Genomic DNA, 20,745 nt, shown 5'->3' with positions numbered 1-20,745 from the left:
GCTGATAATAGAAGGCAGCCCAGTGGGAGTGGTTGGCCTTGAAGAGTCGAAATTTTTTTTTTTTTTTTTTGATACAGGGTCTCACCATCTGCTGGGCTAGAGTGCAATAGTGAGATCATAGCTCACTGCAGCCTCCAACTCCTAGGCTCAAGATATTCTCTTGCCTCAGCCTTCCAAGTGGCTGGGACGACAGGCATGTGCCACCACACCCAACTAATTTTTTAATGTTTTTGTAGAGACGGGGTCTTGCTATGTTGCCCAGGCTGGTCTCTAATGCCTGGCCTCAAGCGATCCTCCCATCTCAGGCTCTCAAAGTGCTGAGATTACAGGCATGAGCCGCTGCACCCAGTCAAGAGCTGGAAATTTATTCAGAAAGCAATGACAATCCTAAGCTCTGGAGCAATGCCATAAAATGCTCAGGTTTGCACTTCAGGAAGCCCCCTCTGGCTGCAATGGGGTAGGAGGCAGAGAGGGAGAGAAAGAGACCTAGGGCAGAGAGGTCAGGGAAGTGTCTGTCTGCCTATTCATCTGGGCAGGAGGTGATGGTACCACTGAAAGGGGGCACAGGATACCAGAGACGCACCTCTGGGAGCTGGGCAACCTGTCCCCTACACCCATCTCCAGCTGATGGCACAGCCCTTGGTATCAGACAGAGTGCCCCAGGTCAGAGGAGTGGGCTTGAAGACTGGCAGAACCTCCAAGCCACCCCTTCTCCCATCAGGGCCCCAGAAGGGGCCTCTGGGGAGGCAGGAAAGCTGGAATATTCAGTGGGTCCTTCCTGGGGGAAGTCCTGTCTTCCTTCTCTGTCAGGCCCTATCTGACACATATGTCTTGGTCCTTGTGACCCATCCATCATTCTCCCCAGAACACGTCTCTTCCCCGCCTCTCTAATGCTGTCTTCTTCTTTCTCCTGCTCTTCAGACATCAGAAAGCAGAGATGGTCCTTGATTCACTCATTCATTCATCACACAGCAGTAGCTCTTCCCCACTTAAAAGCTGCATGAACACGTTGTCATCCCCAAGCCCTGTACTAGGCATTAGGTAAAGAGAGGAGAAGCAGGAGCTGGGCACAGTGGCATGCACCTGTGGTCCCAGCTACTTGGAAGGCTGGGACGCAAGGACTGCTTGAGTCCAGGAGTCTTGGGGGGGCGGGTAGTGCACTATGATCACGCCTGTAAATAGCCCTTGCACTCCAGCCTGGGCAACATAGTGAGATCCCATCTCTAAAAAAATGGGAGGAGCAGGACAGTCCTTGAGCCCCAGCAGCCCTGGAGATTTTTTTTTTTTTTTTTTTTTGAGATGGAGTCTTGCTCTGTTGCTCAGGCTGGAGTGCAGTGGCGCAATCTCGGCTCACTGCAACCTCCACCTCCCAGGTTCAAGCGATTCTCCTGCCTCAGCCTCCCGAGTAGCTAGGACTACAGGCACCTGCCACTACACCCGGCTAATTTTTTTTTTTTTTTTTGTATTTTTAGTAGAGACGGGGTTTCAACATATTGGGTAGGCTGGTCTCGAACTCCTGACCTTGTAATCTGCCCACCTCAGCCTCCCAAAGTGCTGGGATTACAGGCGTGAGCCACTGCACCCAGCCAAGAATGATTTTTAGATGGACTGGGGTTATGTAGTAGCCTTCTAAGGGCTACCGGGACACCAGTGTGGGGAAGGACTCCCTGACCTGGTTGACTTTGGTTAACTTTTGAGCCGGCCTCACAGATGGAGCTCATAGAATGAATGCAGGTTTGCCAGGCGGAGGCACAAGGAAGCAGGGTGTTTTTGGCAGGAGCAGAGAGGAGGAGGTAAGAGCACCAGGCGCTTGGGGAACAGCGTGGCTGGAGTGCCAGGGTCTGGGCAGAGGAGCGAAAGCCCGGGCTGGAGACAGGGGCCTCACTGTTGGGGGGCGGGGGGGACTTACTGTCAGGCGAGGCAGCCTAGCCTTTTTTCCATGGACAGCAGAGAACGCCAGGAATGTTCCCAGTAGGTAAGTGCATGGCCAGAGCTGTTCCAGGAAGGTCACCCTGCACTTGATCTTAGCCAAAAGGCCGAGAAGCGATAGGAAGGTCACCCTGAAGAGCGGTTTTGATTTGGACAGATGGAGACAACAGGGGGCCTGCGGTGTGTTTTCAGGACATGGGTCATATGGCCTGGGGCCTTTCCTCTCCTCTCTGCGGCTCAGCCCAACCTGGACACCCAGAATCACTGCAGCCATGGTCCCTAGCTGCAGAGGTACCTGCCCCAGTATTTCTAGAACAGTCTATGAGAAGCAGATTCCCAGGACCCACCCAAAACGACTGATTCCAAATCTGAGTGTGGGGCCTGAATTTTATTATTATTACTATTACTATTATTGTTATTATTAGAGACTAGATCTCACTCTCTTGTCCAGGCTGGAGTGTAGTGGCGCAATCACGGCTCACTGCAGCTTCCAACTCCTAGCCTCAAGCGATGCTCCTGCCTCAGCCTCCTGAGTAGCTGGCACTACAGGCACATGCCACCGTGCCCAGAAAATTTTTTAAAATGTTTTTTGTAGAGACAGAGTCTCTACAAAACTCAGCCTGTTGCCCAGACTGGTCTTGAACTCCTGGCCTCAAGTTATCCTTCCACTTTGACCTCCCAAAGTGCTGGGATTACAACTGTGAGCCACTGCACCCAGCTGAGATCTGCTTTTTTTTTTTTTTTAGACAGGGTCTCACTCTGTTACTTGGGTTGGAGTGCAGTGGCACAGTCATGGCTCACTGGAGTCTTGACCTCCCCCAGCTCAGATGATCTTCCCAAGTAGCTGAGACCACAGGTGCACGCCACCATGCCTGGCTAATTTTGCTAATATTGTATTTTTTTTTTAAAGACAGGGTTTTGCTATGTTGCCCAGGCTGGTCTTGAACTCCTGGCCTCAAGTGATCCTCCCACCTCGGCCTCCCAAAGTGCTGGGATTATAGGCATGAGTCACTGCACCCAGCAAGGTCTGCTTTTTTTTTTTTTTTTTTTTTAGATGGAGTCTCGCTCTGTTGCCCAGGCTGGAGTGCAGTGGTGCAATCTCAGCTCACTGCAACCTCCGCCTCCCAGGTTCAAGCGATTCTCCTGCCTCAGCCTCCCAAGTAGCTGGGATTACAGACGTGCACAATCACGCCTGGGTAACTTTTGTCTTTTTGGTAGGGACAGGGTTTTGCTATGTTGGCCAGGTTGGTCTCAAACTCCTGGCCTCAAGTGATCCTCCCACCTTGGCCTCCCAAAGTGCAGAGATTACAGGCCTGAGCCACGGTGCCTAGCCAAGGTCTGCATTTTTTAAAGCTCCAAGGTGACCGTATATACTAGAGTTGAGAACCGTTGCCTCATCATTTTGTACATGTGGTTCCCTTCACCTGGAATGCCCTTCCTCCCTCTTCCTCTACCTCCTTGAGCTTCAGGCTCTGCTCAGACATCTTCTGCGTGATGCCCTGTTCCAATCTGGGTGCCCTCGAGGGCCCGGTGCTGCTTCTTCCCTGGCCCACTTTACACCCCATTCTTTTTTTTTTGAGATGGAGTCTCACTCTGTCACCCAGGCTGGTGTGCAATGGCATGATCTCAGCTCACTACAACCTCCACCTCCCAGGTTCAAGAGATTCTCCCGCCTCAGCCTCCCTAGTAGCTGGGATTACAGGGGACTGCCACCATGCCCAGCTAATTTTTCGAATTTTTAGTAAAAATGGGGTTTCACTATGTTGGCCAGGCTGGTCTCGAACTCCTGACCTCAGGCAATCCACCCGCCTCAGCCTCCCACAGTGCTGGGATTACAGGCATGAGCCACTGCGCCCAGCTTTACACCCCATTCAGACTGGTGGTTTACCTTTCCAACTCATTCGGTATTTTCTGTGCTCTGGCGCTGCTGCATGTATTAACTTATTTAGTCCTCACAACATCCAATGATGTAGGTAGGTCCTAGCTGGGGAAATGGAGGCACGGAGAGGTAAATAACATCGCCCAGCTAAGAAGTGGTTGACCCACAGAGGTTGCACCAAGGTACTGTGAGGCCCCAGGCTGGCTGTTCTTTAAGGGCAGGGACCTCGCGGGATTCATTGTTGCAGGTTGTCAGTGCAAGCACGGGGCCTACTCAGTTTCCTCATCTGTAGGATGGGCTGAAGGGTGGGAATTCTCTCTCAGGGCTTCTCTCTAGCTTGGGGACATGAAAGGGGTTATGAGCTCTAAGGTGCTTGGTGTGGATGGGAAGCGGTTGCAGAGGCTCCTCTCTGGGTTTTTGGTTTTTTTGTTTCTTTGTTTGTTTTTTAACAGGGTTTTGCTCTGTCACCCAGGCTGGAATGCAGTGGCACAATCATAGCTCACTGCAGCCTTGAACTCCCAGGCTTAAGCAATCCTCCTGCCTCAGCCTCCCAAGTAGCTTGGACTACGGGTGCATGTCACTATGCCTGGCTAATTTTTTTTTCTTAATTTTCAGTAGAGACGGGGGTCTCACCGTGTAGCCCAGGCTGGTCTTGAACTCCTGGACTAAGTGATCCTTCTGCCTCAGCCTCCCAAAGTGTTGGGATTACAGGCATGAACCACCGCGCCTAGCCCTCTCTGGGATTTTAGGGTGGAATAGTTTCCCAGACAGGAGGCCTTCTCCCTCCTCCACCATGCTGTGGTTCACCCTGTCCCACAGAAATCAGCCCCTTTGAGCCTGGCCTGGGGCTGGGTACTCTGATGGAGATTCTCGGATGATGGCAGAGCAGAGTGGAGACTTGGAGAGGCCACTGCTGCACCGGGAGCTCCCACTCCCGATCTGACCTTAAGGGGCTCACCTGTTCCCAGAGCAAGGAGGACCTCCCTTCAGCACCCCTGCCATTCCTACCTCCCACCCACCATCCCTCAGGAGCTGTGGGTTATTGTCAATGATGTTGTAAATTAGCTGCTTAATTAACTATTTAGGCTAATCAGATTAATTGACATTAATTGGTTACCATTTGTCAAGGACCTTGAAAAGCTGTGCTTCTCAGAGTTGAAGTGTGTGACTGGTGCAGGGCAGGGGAGTCGGGGAGGACCTGTCACCGTGCTAACAGCTGGGAGTGTGCAGGTGGCAGGCAGTGGCAGTTCCAAGGCCACCAGGACTGCTGCTCAGGGACTGTGCACCTCCCAGGGAGCCCCAACTTCTGAGTTCTGGCCCCTCACACCTTGGGAAACACACCACCTCTTCCTCTCCCTTAGTTGTTTAAGGAAAGGTTTGGCAGGGACCAGTGGGAAGACTGAGAAAGTTTCCTTTTCGTAAAAAGAAAATAATAAAAAAAAATAGAGATGGGGTCTTGCTATGTTGCCCAAGCTGGTCTAGAACTCTTGATCTCAAGTGATCCTCTTGCCTCAGCCTCTCAAAGTGCTGGGATTACAGACATGAACCACTGTGCCCGGCCAGGAGACTTTCCTTCCTCCATCCCCAAGGGCTGTAAAGACCTCAGAGGGAGAGAGACCTTAAAATTCTAAATAAGCCATGAAATAAGTAGGTCACCACATAATAACTGCTAGGATGACGTGCATATATTCACTCAAAAAAAAAAAAACAGGAAAGATGAGCAGTATAGGGTAGATAAAATATGCAAAATATTAAACTGTGATAAAATGATCAGATTTGCATTATTTAGTCAATTACAGCCCCCAAAACCCACAGTACATTTTTATGCCCGTTTTAAAGCACAACTAACAGTTTTAAATTATAGCACTTGAAACAACAACAAAAAAAACTACTATGAAATGCATCCTACGTTTGGGAAGAGAGAAAAAAAAAGCCAACCCACTGAAAAATGGGAGTGTGCATTTGTGTTTAGAGACATTCTCTGAAGATTAAATGGCTCCCATATTTAGTCCAATACTGGGCTGGGAGTTAGGAGCCCGCAGTTTTTTTCTTTTTTTTTTTTACAGACAGGGTCTGGCTCTCTTGCCCAGAATGGAGTGCAGTAGTATAATCATAGCTTACTACAGCCTCAACCTTCTAGGCCCAAATGATCCTCCCACCTCAGCCTCCTGAGTAGCTGGGACTACAGGCGTGCACTACTACACTGGCTCATTTTTTTATTATTATTATTTTTTGTAGAGTCGGGGTCTTCCTATGTTGCCCAGTCTGGTTTTTTTTTTTTTTTTTTTTGAGACTGAGTTTCACTCTTGTCGCCCAGGCTGGAGTGCAATGGCATGATCTCAGCTCACTGCAACCTCTGCCTCCCGGGTTCAAATGATTCTCCTGTCTCAGCCTCCTGAGTAGCTGGAACAACAGGCATGTGCCACCACACCTGGCTAATTTTTTTTTTTGAGACGAGTCTCACTCTGTCGCCCAGGCTGGAGTGCAGTGGTGCGATCTCGGCTCACTGCAAGCTCCACCTCCCAAGTTCACGCCATTCTCCTTCCTCAGCCTCCTGAGTAGCTGGGACTACAGGCACCCACCACCACGCCCAGCTAATTTTTTTTTTTTTCTTTTTAGTAGAAACGGGGTTTCACCGTGTTAGCCAGGATGGTCTCAATCTCCTGACCTGGTGATCTGCCCACCTTGGCCTCCCAAAGTGCTGGGATTACAGGCATGAGCCACCACGCCCGGCCCACACCTGGCTAATTTTTTGTCGTTTTAGTAGAGATGGGGTTTCACCATGTTGGCCAGGCTGGTCTTGAACTCCTTACCTCAGGTGATCCCCCAGCCTTGACCTCCCAAAGTGTTGGGATTACAGGCATGAGCCACCGTGCCTGCCTCCAGGCTGGTCTTGAACTCCTGGGTTCAAGCAGTCTTCCCACCTCGGCCTCCCAAAGTGCTGGGATTACAGGCGTGAGCCATCATGCCTGCCCCCAGGCTGGTCTTGAACTCCTGGGTTCAAGCAGTCTTCCCACCTTGGCTTCACAAAGTGCTGGGATTACAGGCATGAGCCACGGAGCCTGGACAAGGAACCTGCAGTCTTATCTTGACTTTTCCACTGAGTCCTTGAGGGCCCCTTCTCTTCTCTGAGCCTTGATTTCTTCAATGGCGAGTCCTTGGCCTGTCTTCCTGAGAGAGTGCTTACATGGAGCAGAGGAGGGATGGATTTCCAATACACTGGAGGCGCATACAAATGTGAGGAGAGAGAAGAAGTTCGTTTTGGTGGTAGGGTCAAGCTCTCAACATGGACAAGGGAATTGCTTTCTGGGGAGGAAAGGTTCCCAGGTTGGTGACAGAGGTTTCTAGCTTGGGAAGGGATGACATGGAGAGTGAATGTGGGGTCTCTCCCTCTCTCCCCTTTTACTGTCCAATTCTGCAGCCCCTGAGGGGAGGAAAGACCGGGAGAGACTGGAGGCTGTTGCCTAGCAACGAGAGGCACATCTGGATCGATGGGAAAGTCAGTGATGCTCCAGCCCCCATCCGGACTCTCTCTTTGATCTCAGCCGGCCCAGCAGAAACCTGAGGGGATGCCCCCCAGGCAGCCGGCTTGATTGGAGCTGAGTCAATAGAGGGAATTTTCCATAATGAGATTGTAAGGGCAGTGGAGGCAGCTGCCCGTGGCTTCTCCTGTCACCCTCCTCAGTGGGTGGAAGGGGCCGGACTGTCTGTCCAGCACACACCCTTCCTGCTGATAGCTCTGGCCTGGGTAGGGGTAGGGTAGGGGTGCACATCACCATCCAATTTTGATTCTTGTCAGTCTTGCACTGCCAGGGACTCAGAGCCCATCTCCACCTGTTAGGTTTTGAAGGGAAGGCAAGGATTATAGAAAGACACACACACAGAAAGAGGGCGGCTCAAAAGCAAATGCAGGTTTTGTTTTGTTTTGTTTTTTGAGACGAAGTTTTGCTCTTGTCGCACAGGCTGGAGTGCAATGGCGCAATCTCTGCCCACTGCAACTTCCTTCCCTCAAGCTCAAGCGATTCTCCTGCCTCAACTTCCCGAGTTGCTGGGATTACAGGCGTCCGCCACCACGCCTGGCTGTTTTGTATTTTTAGTAGAGACTGAGTTTCCCCATATTGGCCAGGCTGTGCTCAAATTGCTGACCTCAGGTGATCCACCCACCTCGGCCTCCCAAAGTGCTGGGATTACAGGCGTGAGCCACCACACCTGGGCGCAAATGCAGGTTTTACGTCCAGCATAAAACCTTCAGAAGTGGGGGACCAGCCTAATGTCAGAGCCCACCGCTGCTTACAGGCTGGCACAATTTATAGGTATGGGCGGGAGGGGTCTAAGCAGTATGGTTTGCCCGGCAGGATATTGATAAGATGTTCCAATAATGAGGCAGTTCTGGCCCTTGTTCTGGCAGAATGTGGTACTCCTTGCATTTTGTCCCAGCAGAATATCGTAAGAGGAAGGCTGTTTCTTCAGTCGGGCCTTTGTCCACCTTGTGGTCAGGTGGTTAGGTAGGATGTTTCTAACGGCCCAAACCACCGTGAAGTGTTTCACTTTGACTAAGGTCTGCAAAATAGCAGGAAGCTTACAAAATGGTGCAGTTTAGACTAACACCACCCGAGCCCTGCCAGTATCCAGGCCCCTGACACTTGGTCCAGATGAGAGAAACTGAGGACCGGAAAGGAGAAGGGATCTGGTCATACAACTTCTAGCCCATTGTGCCTTCCTCTGCCTAGCTTCCAGGTGTGAACCTGGAGCGGGGGTTGGGATCTGATCCTGGGGGAAGGAGAAGGAGTTGATGAAAACTGGGGAAAGCACACAGGCTTCTCCGATTTCACTGCAGGGTCAGTCCTCAAGGCCAGCTTGGGAGGGTCCTCAGAGAGCATGGGCTTCTGACACACACGTGGCTCTCCCTCCATATCTCCACCAAGGCCATCTGATTTGCATCCTCCTGGGACACAGAGACTGCCACCTGCCATCAGTGACAGCTCAGTCATAAGACTGTTCTTTCTTGGGCTAAGCTGAAGCTGTTTCTGTAGAACATTCTCCCCACCCTCCACCCCACCCCCATCTCCATTCTTGCTCAGCAGCCCCAGGGAAGCTGTCTGCTCCTGGTGGCAAGGCTTCAGCCTCCCACAAGGCCACTGAGGGCCCTGACAGAGAGCAGGAGGACTGAGTAAGGCAGGGATTCTTTTGTTCCTCTAGAATGCAGGGGAGAAGAGACCAAACCACTACTTGCTTATTTCATATCAGTTCTGGCCTCTACAAATCTGTCTACTAGGTTGAACTGGTCTGTGTTGCTTTCTTTTTTTTCTTTCTTTCTTTTTTTTTTTTTTTTTTTGGCAAGGTCTCACTCTGTTGCCCAGCCTGGATTGCAGTGGTGAAATCTCGGCTCACTACAACCTCTGCTTCCCGGGTTCAAGAGATTCTCCTGCCTCAGCTTCCCAAGTAGCTGGGACTATAGGCATGCACCATCACAACTGGCTATTTTTTTTTTTTTTTTCTTTTTGAGACGGAGTCTCTCTGTTGTTGCCCAGGCTGGAGTGCAGTGGCGTGATCTTGGCTCACTGCAACTTCCACCTCCCAGGTTCAAGCGATTCTCCTGCCGCAGCCTCCCAAGTAGCTGGGATTACAGGCACCCGCCACCATGCCTGGCTAATTTTTGTATTTTTAGTAGAGATGGCCATGTTGGCCAGGCTGGTCTTGAACTCCTGGCCTCAAGTGATCCACCTGCCTCAGCCTCCCAAAGTGTTGGGATTACAGGCGTGAGCCACCACGCCCGGCCTGTATTGCTTTCAGTAGCCACTGTTGCTCATTCTGATACCTTCCAGCTGTCTCTCATGCTGGCGTGTGGTGTCCCCACTGTCCTCTGTTGATCAGCCGGTCTGAGCTCCTGGCTTGGCTGGGTCTGTCCCATTTATAAGGCTCTGTATGACCTGTCCTGGGCCACATCAGTCTGCACTGATCTCACCTGAGCATTATTACCTGTTCTCACCTGGGCTGCATTACCTGTATTGTGGACTCCTCTGGAGGCAGCAGACAGTGGAGGCCTCCTTGTCCCTCCTTGTCCCTTGTCAGTGATGCTCCAGCCCCCAGCTGGCTTTCTCTTTGATCTCAGCCAGCCCAGCAGAAGCCTGAGGGGATGCCCTGGGCAGCCTGCTTGGTTGCCACCCAAATCTTTGCTCCAGGAACCCAAATCAGAGCCAACAAAGACAGGAGCCTTGACCAGGCAAGTCCTTCCTATCTATTCAAAGACAGGGCTGGGGCCGGGTGCGGTGGCTCACACCTGTCATCCCAGCACTCTGGGAGGCCAAGGCGGGTGGATCACTTGAGGTCAGGAGTTTGAGACCAGCCTGGCCAACATAGTGAAACCCCGTCTCTACTAAAAATACAAAAAATTAGCCGGGCATGGTGGCACACGCCTGTAATCCCAGCTACTTGGGTGGCTAAGGCACAAGAATGGTTGGAACCCAGGAGGTGGAGGTTGCAGTGAGCCAAGATCACACCACTGCACTCCAGCCTGGGCAACACAGCAAGACACTGTCTCAAAAACAAACAAACAAACAAAGACAAGGCTGGACTCGAGGATTTACAAAGTACATGACCATGAGGCCCATGTAAATGTCAGCATGCACGTAGTCTAGGCATAGTGAGAGCAGTGACCAAGGACCTCTCCCTCTGTAGTTCCCAGAGATGATGGTGGTAAAACAATAAGCAGTGAGCTCCCATCGGTGCAAACACAGGCAGAGTCTCAGCAAACAGTCCCAGGTGGCTACTCTGTGCCAAACCCTGTGCTGGGCACTAGGGATACAGATGTGGATCGGCCCAGTCTCTGCCATTGGACAGCCCTCAGTCAGCCAGGGAGCAATAGTCATGCTAGATTGCGAGTAGTAGCCACAGGGTGACAGCAGAGGCACGTCCCCCAGGAAGTCCTTCCACGCAGTCAGGGAAGGCTTCACGGAGGAGGTGATGCTTGAGCAGTCTTGCAGGATGGGTAGATGAGGAAGAACCTTCCGGGCTTGAGGAACAGCGTGGGTCAGTGTGTTCTTGGGTGGAGTGGAATGTGGTGTGGAGCTGGACAAGGATAGCGTAGGGCTGGACACATTGCCAGCTAAGCCACCAGGGCTTTCTCCTGTGGTCTGCGGGCTCACTCTCGCTGCCTCACCAGCCCCGGACACCCCATCTTGGCCCTGGAAACTTTGCCAGCCCAGCCACCTCCGTTCCCCAGCACAGACTGAGACGGCAGGGAGAGTGTCAGCCCGAGCCCTGCCCAGGCAGGCTGGGCCCAGCCCTAGACTGAAAAGGGGAGGGCAGAAAAGGGACCACAAGGGCTATGGCCAAAACGCAGAGGTGTAGTGCCCGCACCCTTGCAAGTCAGGCTGCCTGCCCCTCCAGGAACCAGCCCTCCCACCCCCAGCCAGCCCCAGCCTGGGGGCTCAGGCCAAGATTTTCCTCCAGCTCCAGCAGGGGTGGCAGGAAGCTCCAGCTGCTGAATTACTGAAAGCAAGGCTTTCAGCAATTCCCCTTCCCCCACTGCGTCTTCTGGAGGGTTGGGTAACAAACAGCCGTGCCAGCACCAGCGCCTCTCCAGAGAGACTCCAAGGAGTCATGGAGGAAGCTCACTGGGCTCTGCCGGCTGCCTGAGCCACTTCCTCCCAGGCCTCTCTCTGCAGTGTCTTCTTACCCGTCTTTTTTTTCTTTCTTCTCCAGACAAGGTCTCGCTTGGTTGCCCAGGCTGGAATGCAGTGGCGCAATCTCAGTTCACCGCAACCTCCGCCTCCTGGGTTCAAGCGATTCTCCTGCCTCAGCCTCCCGAGTAGCTGGGATCACAGGTGCCCACCACCACACCCGGTTAATTTTTGTATTTTTAGTGAAAGAGTTTTGCCATGTTGGCCAGGCTGGTCTCGAACTCCTGACCTCAGGTGATCCACCCACCTCAGCCTCCCAAATTGCTGGAATTACAGGTGTGAGCCACCAGGCTTGCCCTCTTCTTTTTTTTTTTTTTGAGATGGAGTCTCGCTCTGTCACCCAGGCTGGAGTGCAGTGGCGCGATTTCAGCTCACTGCAAGCTCTGCCTCCCGGGTTCATGCCATTCTCCTGCCTCAGCCTCCCGAGTAGCTGGGACTACAGGCGCCCACCACCACACCCAGCTAATTTTTCGTAGAGACAGGGTTTCACCGTGTTAGCCAGGATGGTCTCGATCTCCTGACCTCGTGATCCACCCACCTCGGCCTCCCAAAGTGCTGGGATTACAGGTGTGAGCCACCGCGCCCCGCACCTGCCCTCTTCTTACCCGTCTCTACTGGTCTCTACTGGTCTATGTGGGTTTGTATCTGTGAAAAGTGCCATGATTGGGCTATGAGTGTTTGTAATGATTTAAAATGGTAATTATTGACCTGATCTGTTCTGATTTATATGGATCTATATTTCCTCCTGGTCTAACTCATGCCTGTAGTGATTTAGACTGATTGGTGTAGTTCATGGCTGATAACAGCTAACACTTAATTCATAGAGCTTATCGCCTACCCAGGCACTGTACACACATTATTCCTTTACTCCTTACCCTGAGGTGGGGGTACTTATATTAACCCCATTTTACAGATAAGGAAGACGTTAAATCACTAAGCACACATAGTAAGTGATTTGAACCCATCTGCTACTGGCTGATCGGCACAGGTCTGTCTTGGTTCATGTGGACTGGGTTATCAGTTATCCTTTAGGGGCCTGAGGGCATCAGGTTGCAAGAGAGAGTTGAGCACAGTGGCTCACACCTGCAATCCCAGAGCTTTGGGAGGCCAAGGCAGGAGGGTTGCTTGAGTCCAGGAGTTAGAGACAAACTAGTGAGACCCTGTCTCTAAAAAACTTTCAAAAATTAGCTGGACATGGTTGTATGTGCCTGTGTGTAGTAGTGACCAGCTACTTGGGAGGCTGAGGTGGGAGGATCGCTTGAGCCCAAGAGGTAGAGGCTGCAGTGAGCCATAATTGTACCACTGCACTCCAGCCTGGGTGATAGAAGGAGACCCTGTCCCAAAAAAAAAAAAAAAAAAAAAAGAGAAGCTGCAAGAGAGATCTTTCCAAAATGCAAATCTGACCTCCCCAGCTCAGTACCCTTCACTGGCTCCCTATTGCCTGCAGGGTGTGGTCCTAGGTCCTCAGCCTGAGTCTGAAGGCCCTGGGGACCTGGCCCTCCCTCCCCTCCTGGCTCAGTGGGCTCAGCAAGACAAGCCCATGCTTTTTTTTTTTTAATTTTTTTAATTTTTTGAGATGGAGTCTCCCTCTGTTGCTCAGGCTGGAGTGCAGTGGCATGATCTCGACTCACTGCAACCTCTGCCTCCTGGGTTCAAGCAATCTTCCTGCCTCAGCCTCCTGAGTAGCTGGGATTATAGGCACCCGCCACCATGCCTGGGTGATTTTTGTATTTTTAGTGGAGACAGGGTTTCACCATGCTGGCCAGGCTGGTCTCGAACTCCTGACCTCAAATGATACTCCCGGCTCAGCCTCCCAAAGTGCTGGGATTACAGGATTGAGCCACCGCGCCCAGCTTCAAGTCCATGCTTTTCCCTCTTTCCTCTCCATGCCTTCTTCCTGCTCACCCCCACACCCTGACCAGGACATCCTTCTCCTTCTCCTTTGTCCCACCAACTCTTACTTATGCTTCAAGATCTCTCCTCCAGGAAGACCTCCTAGCTATGCTCCTCTCCCGACACACCCCAGCTGTTAGATGTCTCTGCCATGCATCCATCATCCTCAGCATGATAAGCACCAGTGCTTCTCCTTCTTCATTTCTCTCTTGTCCTCTGGTGAACCCCAGAGTAGCTGCTCACAAATAGCTGTGACCTGAATGAATGACCCAAGCTTGGAGTTGATGGGGTGTCCCTTGGTCCTCTGGTCCTTACTCCCCCAGCCCCACGCTCTTGGGCAGTGAGCACAGGGGAAGCTTTCAATATAAAGTGTTCAAGGCTGGAGGTCTGCAGAAGGGTCCTTACACAGGGAAGGGAAGGGTCCGCAGGAGAGTGCTCCAGGGAATACGTCCCTGTCATGGCTGCACCTGGCTTCAATGCCAGGATTTGGAGTGGGGACACACCTAGGTTCCTTGGACAGAATGCAGATGGCTTTTCTTTTCCAGCTTGATAAAGTATCTTGACAAACGATTGTTGCGCACACTATTTATTTATTTATTTATTTATTTATTTGACAGAGTCTCCCTCTGTCGCCCAGGCTGGAGTGCAGTGGTGCGATCTCAGCTCACTGCAATCTCCACCTCCTGGGTTCACGCCATTCTCCTGCCTCAGCCTCCCAAGTAGCTGGGACTACAGGCACCCGCCACCACGCCCGGCTAATTTTTTGTATTTTTAGTAGATACAGCGTTTCACCGTGTTAGCCAGGATGGTCTCAATCTCCTGAACTCGTGATCCGCCCACCTCAGCCTCCCAAAATGCTGAGATTACAGGCGTGAGCCACCGCACCTGGCCCCGCACACATTTATTTTTAACAAGACCCAGAATGAGTTTCACAACTTAAGGACCTGGTTTCATGCATATTTGTCAGTTCTGTCTCATTTCTGAGAGTTACAAAGAATCTTTTTCCTCAGGAGGCACATCCCTGCCCACCTGCTGTCCCCGCACTGGGCTTTTTCTCTGGAAGGTCTGATTCTGTGTTTGCAGCCACCACCTTCACAGGGATGCAGCTTCCTGGATCAGAAATTCTATTCCACTGTAGCCCTCTTAGTCAAGGGTCTATGGATCTTAACATGCCCTTGGCTTTTGCCTGTCCTGTCCCCTGGACTCCCTGTTCCTTATCTGGAGAAGACATATCCCTCCCCTCCCCTCCCCTCCTCTCCCACACTTCCCCCCTGCCCCACTCCCTTCTCCTCCCTTCTCTTCCCTTTTTTTTTTTTTTTTTTTTTTTTGAGACAGAGTCTTGCTCTGTCCCCCAGGCTGGAGTGCAGTGACACAATCACAGCTCACTGCAACCTCTGCCTCCCGGGTTCAAGCGATTCTCCTGCCACAGCCTCCTGAGTAGCTGGGATTACAGGCCCACGCTGACAGGCCTGGCTAATTTTTTGTATTTTAGTAGAGACGGGGTTTTACCATGTTGCCCAGGCTGGTCTCGAACTCCTGAGCTCAGGCAATCCGCCCACCTTGGCCTCCCAAAATGCTAGAATTACAGGCATGAGCCACCGTGCCCGGTCGAAGACACATCTTTCAAAGGCACATTTCTAACATCATTATCTTCATGAAACCTTCCCTGACCATCCTAGGCAAATGTAGAGCCTCCCTGGTCTCTTTTTTGCTCCCGCAGGACTGGGTGGGTGGGTGGGAGAATGGCATCAGGATCTGTCTTCATAACAAGCCTGTTACTGTAAGAAAGAATGAATGAATGATCCCACCAAGCTACAAGCTACAAGACTAGGGTATTGCTCCTCACAAGAGCATATTAGCTACGAGGGTCTGCCCACAGACCCTGACCCAAATGATGGATAAATAAAATGTACACTGATACACAAATACTCTGTTTTGCCAGTCCTGCTGAGTGACCGCCTACACACCAAGAGAGTTTTGTCACTGTGGCCACCCCGATCAGCTAGGGAGACTCACGTTTATTCATTAAGATTAGTTAACAAAAGCTTGAGTCAGCGCCATTAGAGGGTAATTGACATTGAGCACTTCCCGAGTAAAAAGCACACATCAAAGGCTCATCTTAAGACCACATGAGTAAACAAGTTAACTGGATAACTTCCCCACATCCCGTTATTTACTACTCTAATCTATTTAACTTAAGGTAAAGGGACCAGCCTGCCTTCGACCAGGTCTATTACCGAAGTCATGTGAAAACCCTCAGGCCTTCCGAAAGGGTTTTGTGGCTATCATAACTAATATTTTTTCCACCAGCCTGACCGAATCCCAACACTACATTTTACAGATGAGGAAACTGAGGCTCAGAGAAGTTTAATGACTTTTCCTGATCACCCAGGCAGAAGTAGTGGAGCCAGAATTTAAACTAAAGTCTTCTGACTCCAAGTCCTTGTCCTGGTCTAACACTCTTTTTTCCTGGCCCTAGTAGAAGACAGCAGAAAGATCTTAGAAGTAAGAAGGTGGTTAAATTGTGTGACCACAGACGAAGTGCTCAAGTGCTCACTTGAAGCTGTGGGAATCTGTACCTTTGAGCGTGTGGAGGCTCTGAGTCCTGACATTACCTCTGGGGAGGCATGCCTCTGTCTGGCAAGGCCAGGAGAAAAAACGCCCTAGAGGAATGGTGCTGCCCCCCTCCCCGCCCCCCCCCCCTTTCCCAGCAAAAGAGGCTTCTCAGCCCCAGGAGCAAATGGGGCCCCTGAATTGGTGATGGGGGTGCTGTCCGTGGTGCTGGAGGGCTGCGATGCTGCCAGAGAGATGGGGAGCAGGGAGGAGTTTGCTCACTCCTGTAATCCCAGTGCTTTGGGAAGCCAAGGCGGGGGAATCACTTGAGGCCAGGAGTTTGAGACCAGCCTGGGCAACATCGTGAGGTCCTGTGTCTACAATAATAATAATAATGATAATAATAATAATAATAATTAATCTCGCCGGGCGCGGTGGCTCACGCTTGTAATCCCAGCACTTTGGGAGGCCGAGGCGGGCGGATCACGAGGTCAGGAGATCGAGACTGCGGTGAAACCCCGTCTCTACTAAAAATACAAAAAAAAAAATTAGCCGGGCATGGTGGCGGGCGCCTGTAGTCCCAGCTACTCGGAGAGGCTGAGGCAGGAGAATGGCGTGAACCCGGGAGGCAGAGCTTGCAGTGAGCCGAGATTGCGCCACTGCACTCCAGCCTGGGCGACAGAGCGAGACTCCATCTCAAAAAAAAAAAAAAAATAATAATAATAATAATAATAATTAATCTCCAGTGCCATTTACGAGATATTCATTGCACACTAGGTACTGTGAGGGCATTTCCCATGTATTAGTCCTTTACAACAAACCTATGAGGAAGATGCTATTGTTAGTTTCATTTTACAGGCAAGGAAACTGAGGCCCAGAGAGTTGAAGTCACATGCCCTAGGTCTCTCAGCTTATGAATTCCCAAAGATCACTCTCCTGTCTCCCTCTCAAATCAGGGGTCCCCAGGGCAGGGCTGGGCCTCTTCCCAGACTCATCTGTGGTCCACTTCTCACTACAGCCCGTTCCCTCTCCCCCAGACCTGACCAGGTCACTACCGATCTGAGCATCTTCTCCCTCTGAGCCCCAGGGTGAGTGCTGACCTCGTTAGCTGAGGGGCCTCTGCGCCTGTCAGCAGCTGACTTTCCGGAACAGGCTGGACCCTGCAGTACAGATGAGCTGTTTCACCTTCAATTAATCACTTGCAGGTAGCAGCATCCAGTTTGTGGCCCATCGTATCCACAGCCAGGCTTGCTCAGGAAACCCAGGCTTGGGCTTGTGGGAGGGAGGCAAGTCCAGGGACCCAGCCAGGAGGCTGGGAAATCAGGCCTCTAGGCCTTTAACCACTTCCTGGCTGGTAGAAGAGGGAGTGTGCCCCTTTGGCAAGCATTAAACTAGGGCTTCATTACTTAATCTACACATGGGTTTGGCTGGCTCCAGCATCTGGGCTTGCCCTTGGGAGCTGACCCAACGCTGGGGACAGCTTCAGTTGAGCTCTAAGGGTGGCCGGTGGGGCCCTGGCTCCTGGCTGTATCAGCAGAAAGGAAGTGGGCTGAAGGTCTGGTGTTATTTATTTATTTATTTTATTTTTTGAGATGGAGTTTCACTCTTGTTCCCCAGGCTGGAGTACAACGGTGTGATCTCAGCTCACTGCAACCTCCGCCTCCTGAGTTCAAGCTATTCTTCTGCCTCAGCCCCCCAAGTAGCTGGGATTACAGGCATGCGCCACCACACCCAGCTCATTTTGTATTTTTAGTAGAGACAGGGTTTCAGCATGTTGGTCAGGCGGGTCTCGAACTCCTGGCCTCAGGTGATCCACCTGCTTCAGCCTCCCAAAGTGCTGGGATTACAGGCGTAAGCCACCACACCCAGCCTGGTGCCACACATTTAGAGTTAGTATTACCCAGACTTCCAGAGTAGGAAAGGACCCTTGGGGTCTTTGAGTCATTGTTCAGTGGGAGAAACAAGGGTGCAGAGAGGGGAAGGGACTTGTTCATGGTCTCACAGCCAACCAGTGGTAGGGTAGAGACTTCCTATTTGCTGCTCTGCCTCCAAAGAAGGACAGTGTCAATGCCTCCAAGGACCAGAACAAGTTAGAGTTAGGGTTCAGATTATAGCTCTAGACTCCATATCTGCCTGCTTGCACCAGCAAACCCCTCACCCTCAAGCACCTCCAATTTGTTCTTCATGTTCCCTATCACAATAAATGGCTGCACCATCCACCTGGTCACCCAGGCCAGAGACCCGGTGTCATCTAAGCTGCCTCCCCCATCCCACATCCAGTCAATTACAAACCCTGCCAGATTGGCCCATTTATTTCTTGAATCTCGGTTGTCCTCACTGGCTCTGGCAGCCCTGCCTCCTGCTCCCTCCCAGCCTTGCTGAAAAGCCTGCCTTGACGAACCAAGCAGGGCTACAGACACTTCTCCAGTTCTCTTATCACACTACGCTGCTGTTTACCTGTCAGTCTCCTGAACCAGCCTGTGAGCTTCTACAGCGCCATGATGGGGTCATGTTCATCTCTATACCCTCAGCCTTTAATAACGTGAGGCCCAGAGTAGATGCTGGGTGAGTGTTTGTTGAGTGAATGCGTGAATATTGTTTCTATCTCATGTTTGAACAATTCCTGTAATAGAGACCTCATTCATCCTACGACAAACTGCTTAGTTTTGTTTGTTTGTTTTTTTGTTTGTTTTCTGAGATGAAATCTCACTCTGTCACCCAGGCTAAAGTGCAGTGGCGCGATCTTGGGTCACTGCAACCTCCGCCTCCTGGGTTCAAGCTATTCTCATGCCTCATCTTCCCAAGTAGCTGGGATTATAGGCACGCGCCACCACATTCAGCTAATTTTTGTATTTTTAGTAGAGACAGTGTCTCACCAAATTGGCTAGGCTGGTCTCGAATTCCTGACCTCAAGCGATCCGCCTGCCTCTGCCTCCAAAAGTGCTGGGATTACAGGTGCAAGCCCCCACACCTGGCCAGAATTGCTTCGTTTTTAAGAGTTTTGATTATTATAAAATAAAAACAAAACAAGACAAGACTCTTTTTTGAACTGAGCTGAAATCAACACTAGATGACTTGCCTGCAAGAATCTTGGGGCTCTGTTTTGCAGATCGGCTAGGGCCTTGCTCCTCTTAGGGAATTCTAAGGACCAGTAGTATTGGTGTTGTTAGAAATGCAAATTCTCAAGCCCCACTCCAGATCTACCAAATCAGAAACTATGGGGGTGAAGTCAACAATCTGTGTCTTGCTGGGCGCAGTGGCTCAAGCCTGTAATTCCAGCACTTTGGGAGGCTGAGGCGGGCGGATCATGAGATCAGAAGTTCGAGATCAGTCTGGCCAACATAGTGAAACCCCGTCTCTACTAAAAATACAAAAAGTTAGCCGGGTGTAGTGGTGTGCATCTGTAATCCCAGCTACTCAGGAGGGGCTAAGAAAGGAGAATCATGTGAACCTGAGAGGCGGAGGTTGCAGTGAGCTGAGATTGTGCCATTGCACTCCAGCCCGGGCAACAGTGCGAGACGCCATCTCAAATAAAACAAAACAAAACAAATCTGTGTCTTAACAAGTCTTCCTGGTGATTCTGATGCTCAATAAAATTTGAAAATGGCTATTTCTAGACCACTGCCCACCTCCCCCTAATTGGTGGTCCATACCTGGGCTATATCAGGAGAACCTGGGGGACATGAGCATTTTCATCCCCAGAGCCTTTTTTTTTTTTTTTTTTTTTGAGACTGAGTCTCACTCTGTCACCCAGGCTGAAGTGCAGTGGCATGATCACTGCAAGCTCCGCCCCCTGGGTTCATGCCATTCTCCTGCCTCAGCCTCCTGAGTAGCTAAGACTACAGGCACCTGCCACTACGCCCGGCTAATTTTTTGTATATTTAGTAGAGACAGGGTTTCACCATGTTAGCCAGGATGGTCTCAATCTCCTGACCTTGTGATCCACCCGCCTCGGCCTCCCAAAGCATTGAGATTACAGGCATGAGCCACCATGCCCAGCCAAGACTTTGATTCGGTAGATCTGGGTTGGATTCCAGGTAGCACTGACATATGAAATATAGGACACTCAGTTAAATTTGAATTTCAGATAAACAACGAATAATTTCTTAGTAGAAGTATGTTCCAAATATAAAATTCAAATTTAACTGGGTATGCTGTGTTCCTATTTGGCAAATCTGGCATTGCTAGCTAAACATCACTACTTCTAACAAGCCTCTCAGTCGATTCAGCCAGGTTTGACCTAAATCCTCTACAATCCTTCATATATTTGAAGCTAGGCATTCTGACCACCTGTATATCCTTATAATCTTCCCACTTCTTGGCATCCTATTTTTGTTGACATATCCTAAGATAACATGCGTTTTTGACAGCCACATTATGATATTGACTCAAATTGAGTCTGTGATCATTGAAAATCCCTATAATCCTTCCCAAATATTCTGCTTCTGAACTATGTCTACCCCATTCCAATTTTAGTTTGGGACCCAGCTTCAGAATGTGGCACTTTTCACTATCCTGTTTCACCTTCTTCTTCTTCTTTTTTTTTTTTTTTTTGAGATGGAGTCTCGCTCAATTGCCCAGGCTGGAGTGCAGTGGTGCGATCTCGGTTCACTGCAATCTCTGCCTCCCAGGTTCAAGTGATTCTCCTGCCTCAGCCTCCTGAGTAGCTTAGATTGCAGGCATTTACCACCATGACTGGCTAATTTTTGTACTTTTAGTAGAGACGGGGTTTCACCATGTTGGCCAGGCTGGTCTCGAACTCCTGACCTCGTGATCTGCCCGCCTCAGCCTCTCAAAGTGCTAGGACTA

The 20,745-nt window shown here is 50.9% G+C and overlaps 2 protein-coding genes across 4 annotated transcripts in view; both read left to right on the top strand.

Moving 5' to 3' along the window:
* The window catches only part of LOC129489725 (general transcription factor II-I repeat domain-containing protein 1-like), a 53,830-nt gene extending 44,557 nt beyond the window's left edge, over nucleotides 1-9,273 (top strand). For 2 of the 3 annotated variants that reach the window (XM_055292762.2, XM_063646321.1), the window contains exon 9: nucleotides 3,534-4,624. In XM_055292762.2, coding sequence (XP_055148737.1) covers nucleotides 3,534-3,671 — 138 coding nt within the window. In that variant the 3' untranslated portion in view covers nucleotides 3,672-4,624. Of the gene's footprint in view, nucleotides 1-3,533; nucleotides 4,625-9,168 lie in introns of those variants that run through there. The other variant, XM_055292767.2, reaches the window with a different exon arrangement.
* Nucleotides 1-20,745, top strand: part of SRRM3 (serine/arginine repetitive matrix 3) — an 85,233-nt gene that overhangs the window by 7,685 nt on the left and 56,803 nt on the right. The gene's annotated exons all lie outside the window — the stretch shown is intronic.

The sequence above is a fragment of the Symphalangus syndactylus genome, chromosome 9, assembly GCF_028878055.3.
Source record: "Symphalangus syndactylus isolate Jambi chromosome 9, NHGRI_mSymSyn1-v2.1_pri, whole genome shotgun sequence".
Lineage (NCBI taxonomy): Eukaryota > Metazoa > Chordata > Mammalia > Primates > Hylobatidae > Symphalangus > Symphalangus syndactylus.
The sequence above is the reverse complement of the archived record's forward strand: the minus strand, read 5'-3'. Positions and strand labels throughout refer to the sequence as shown.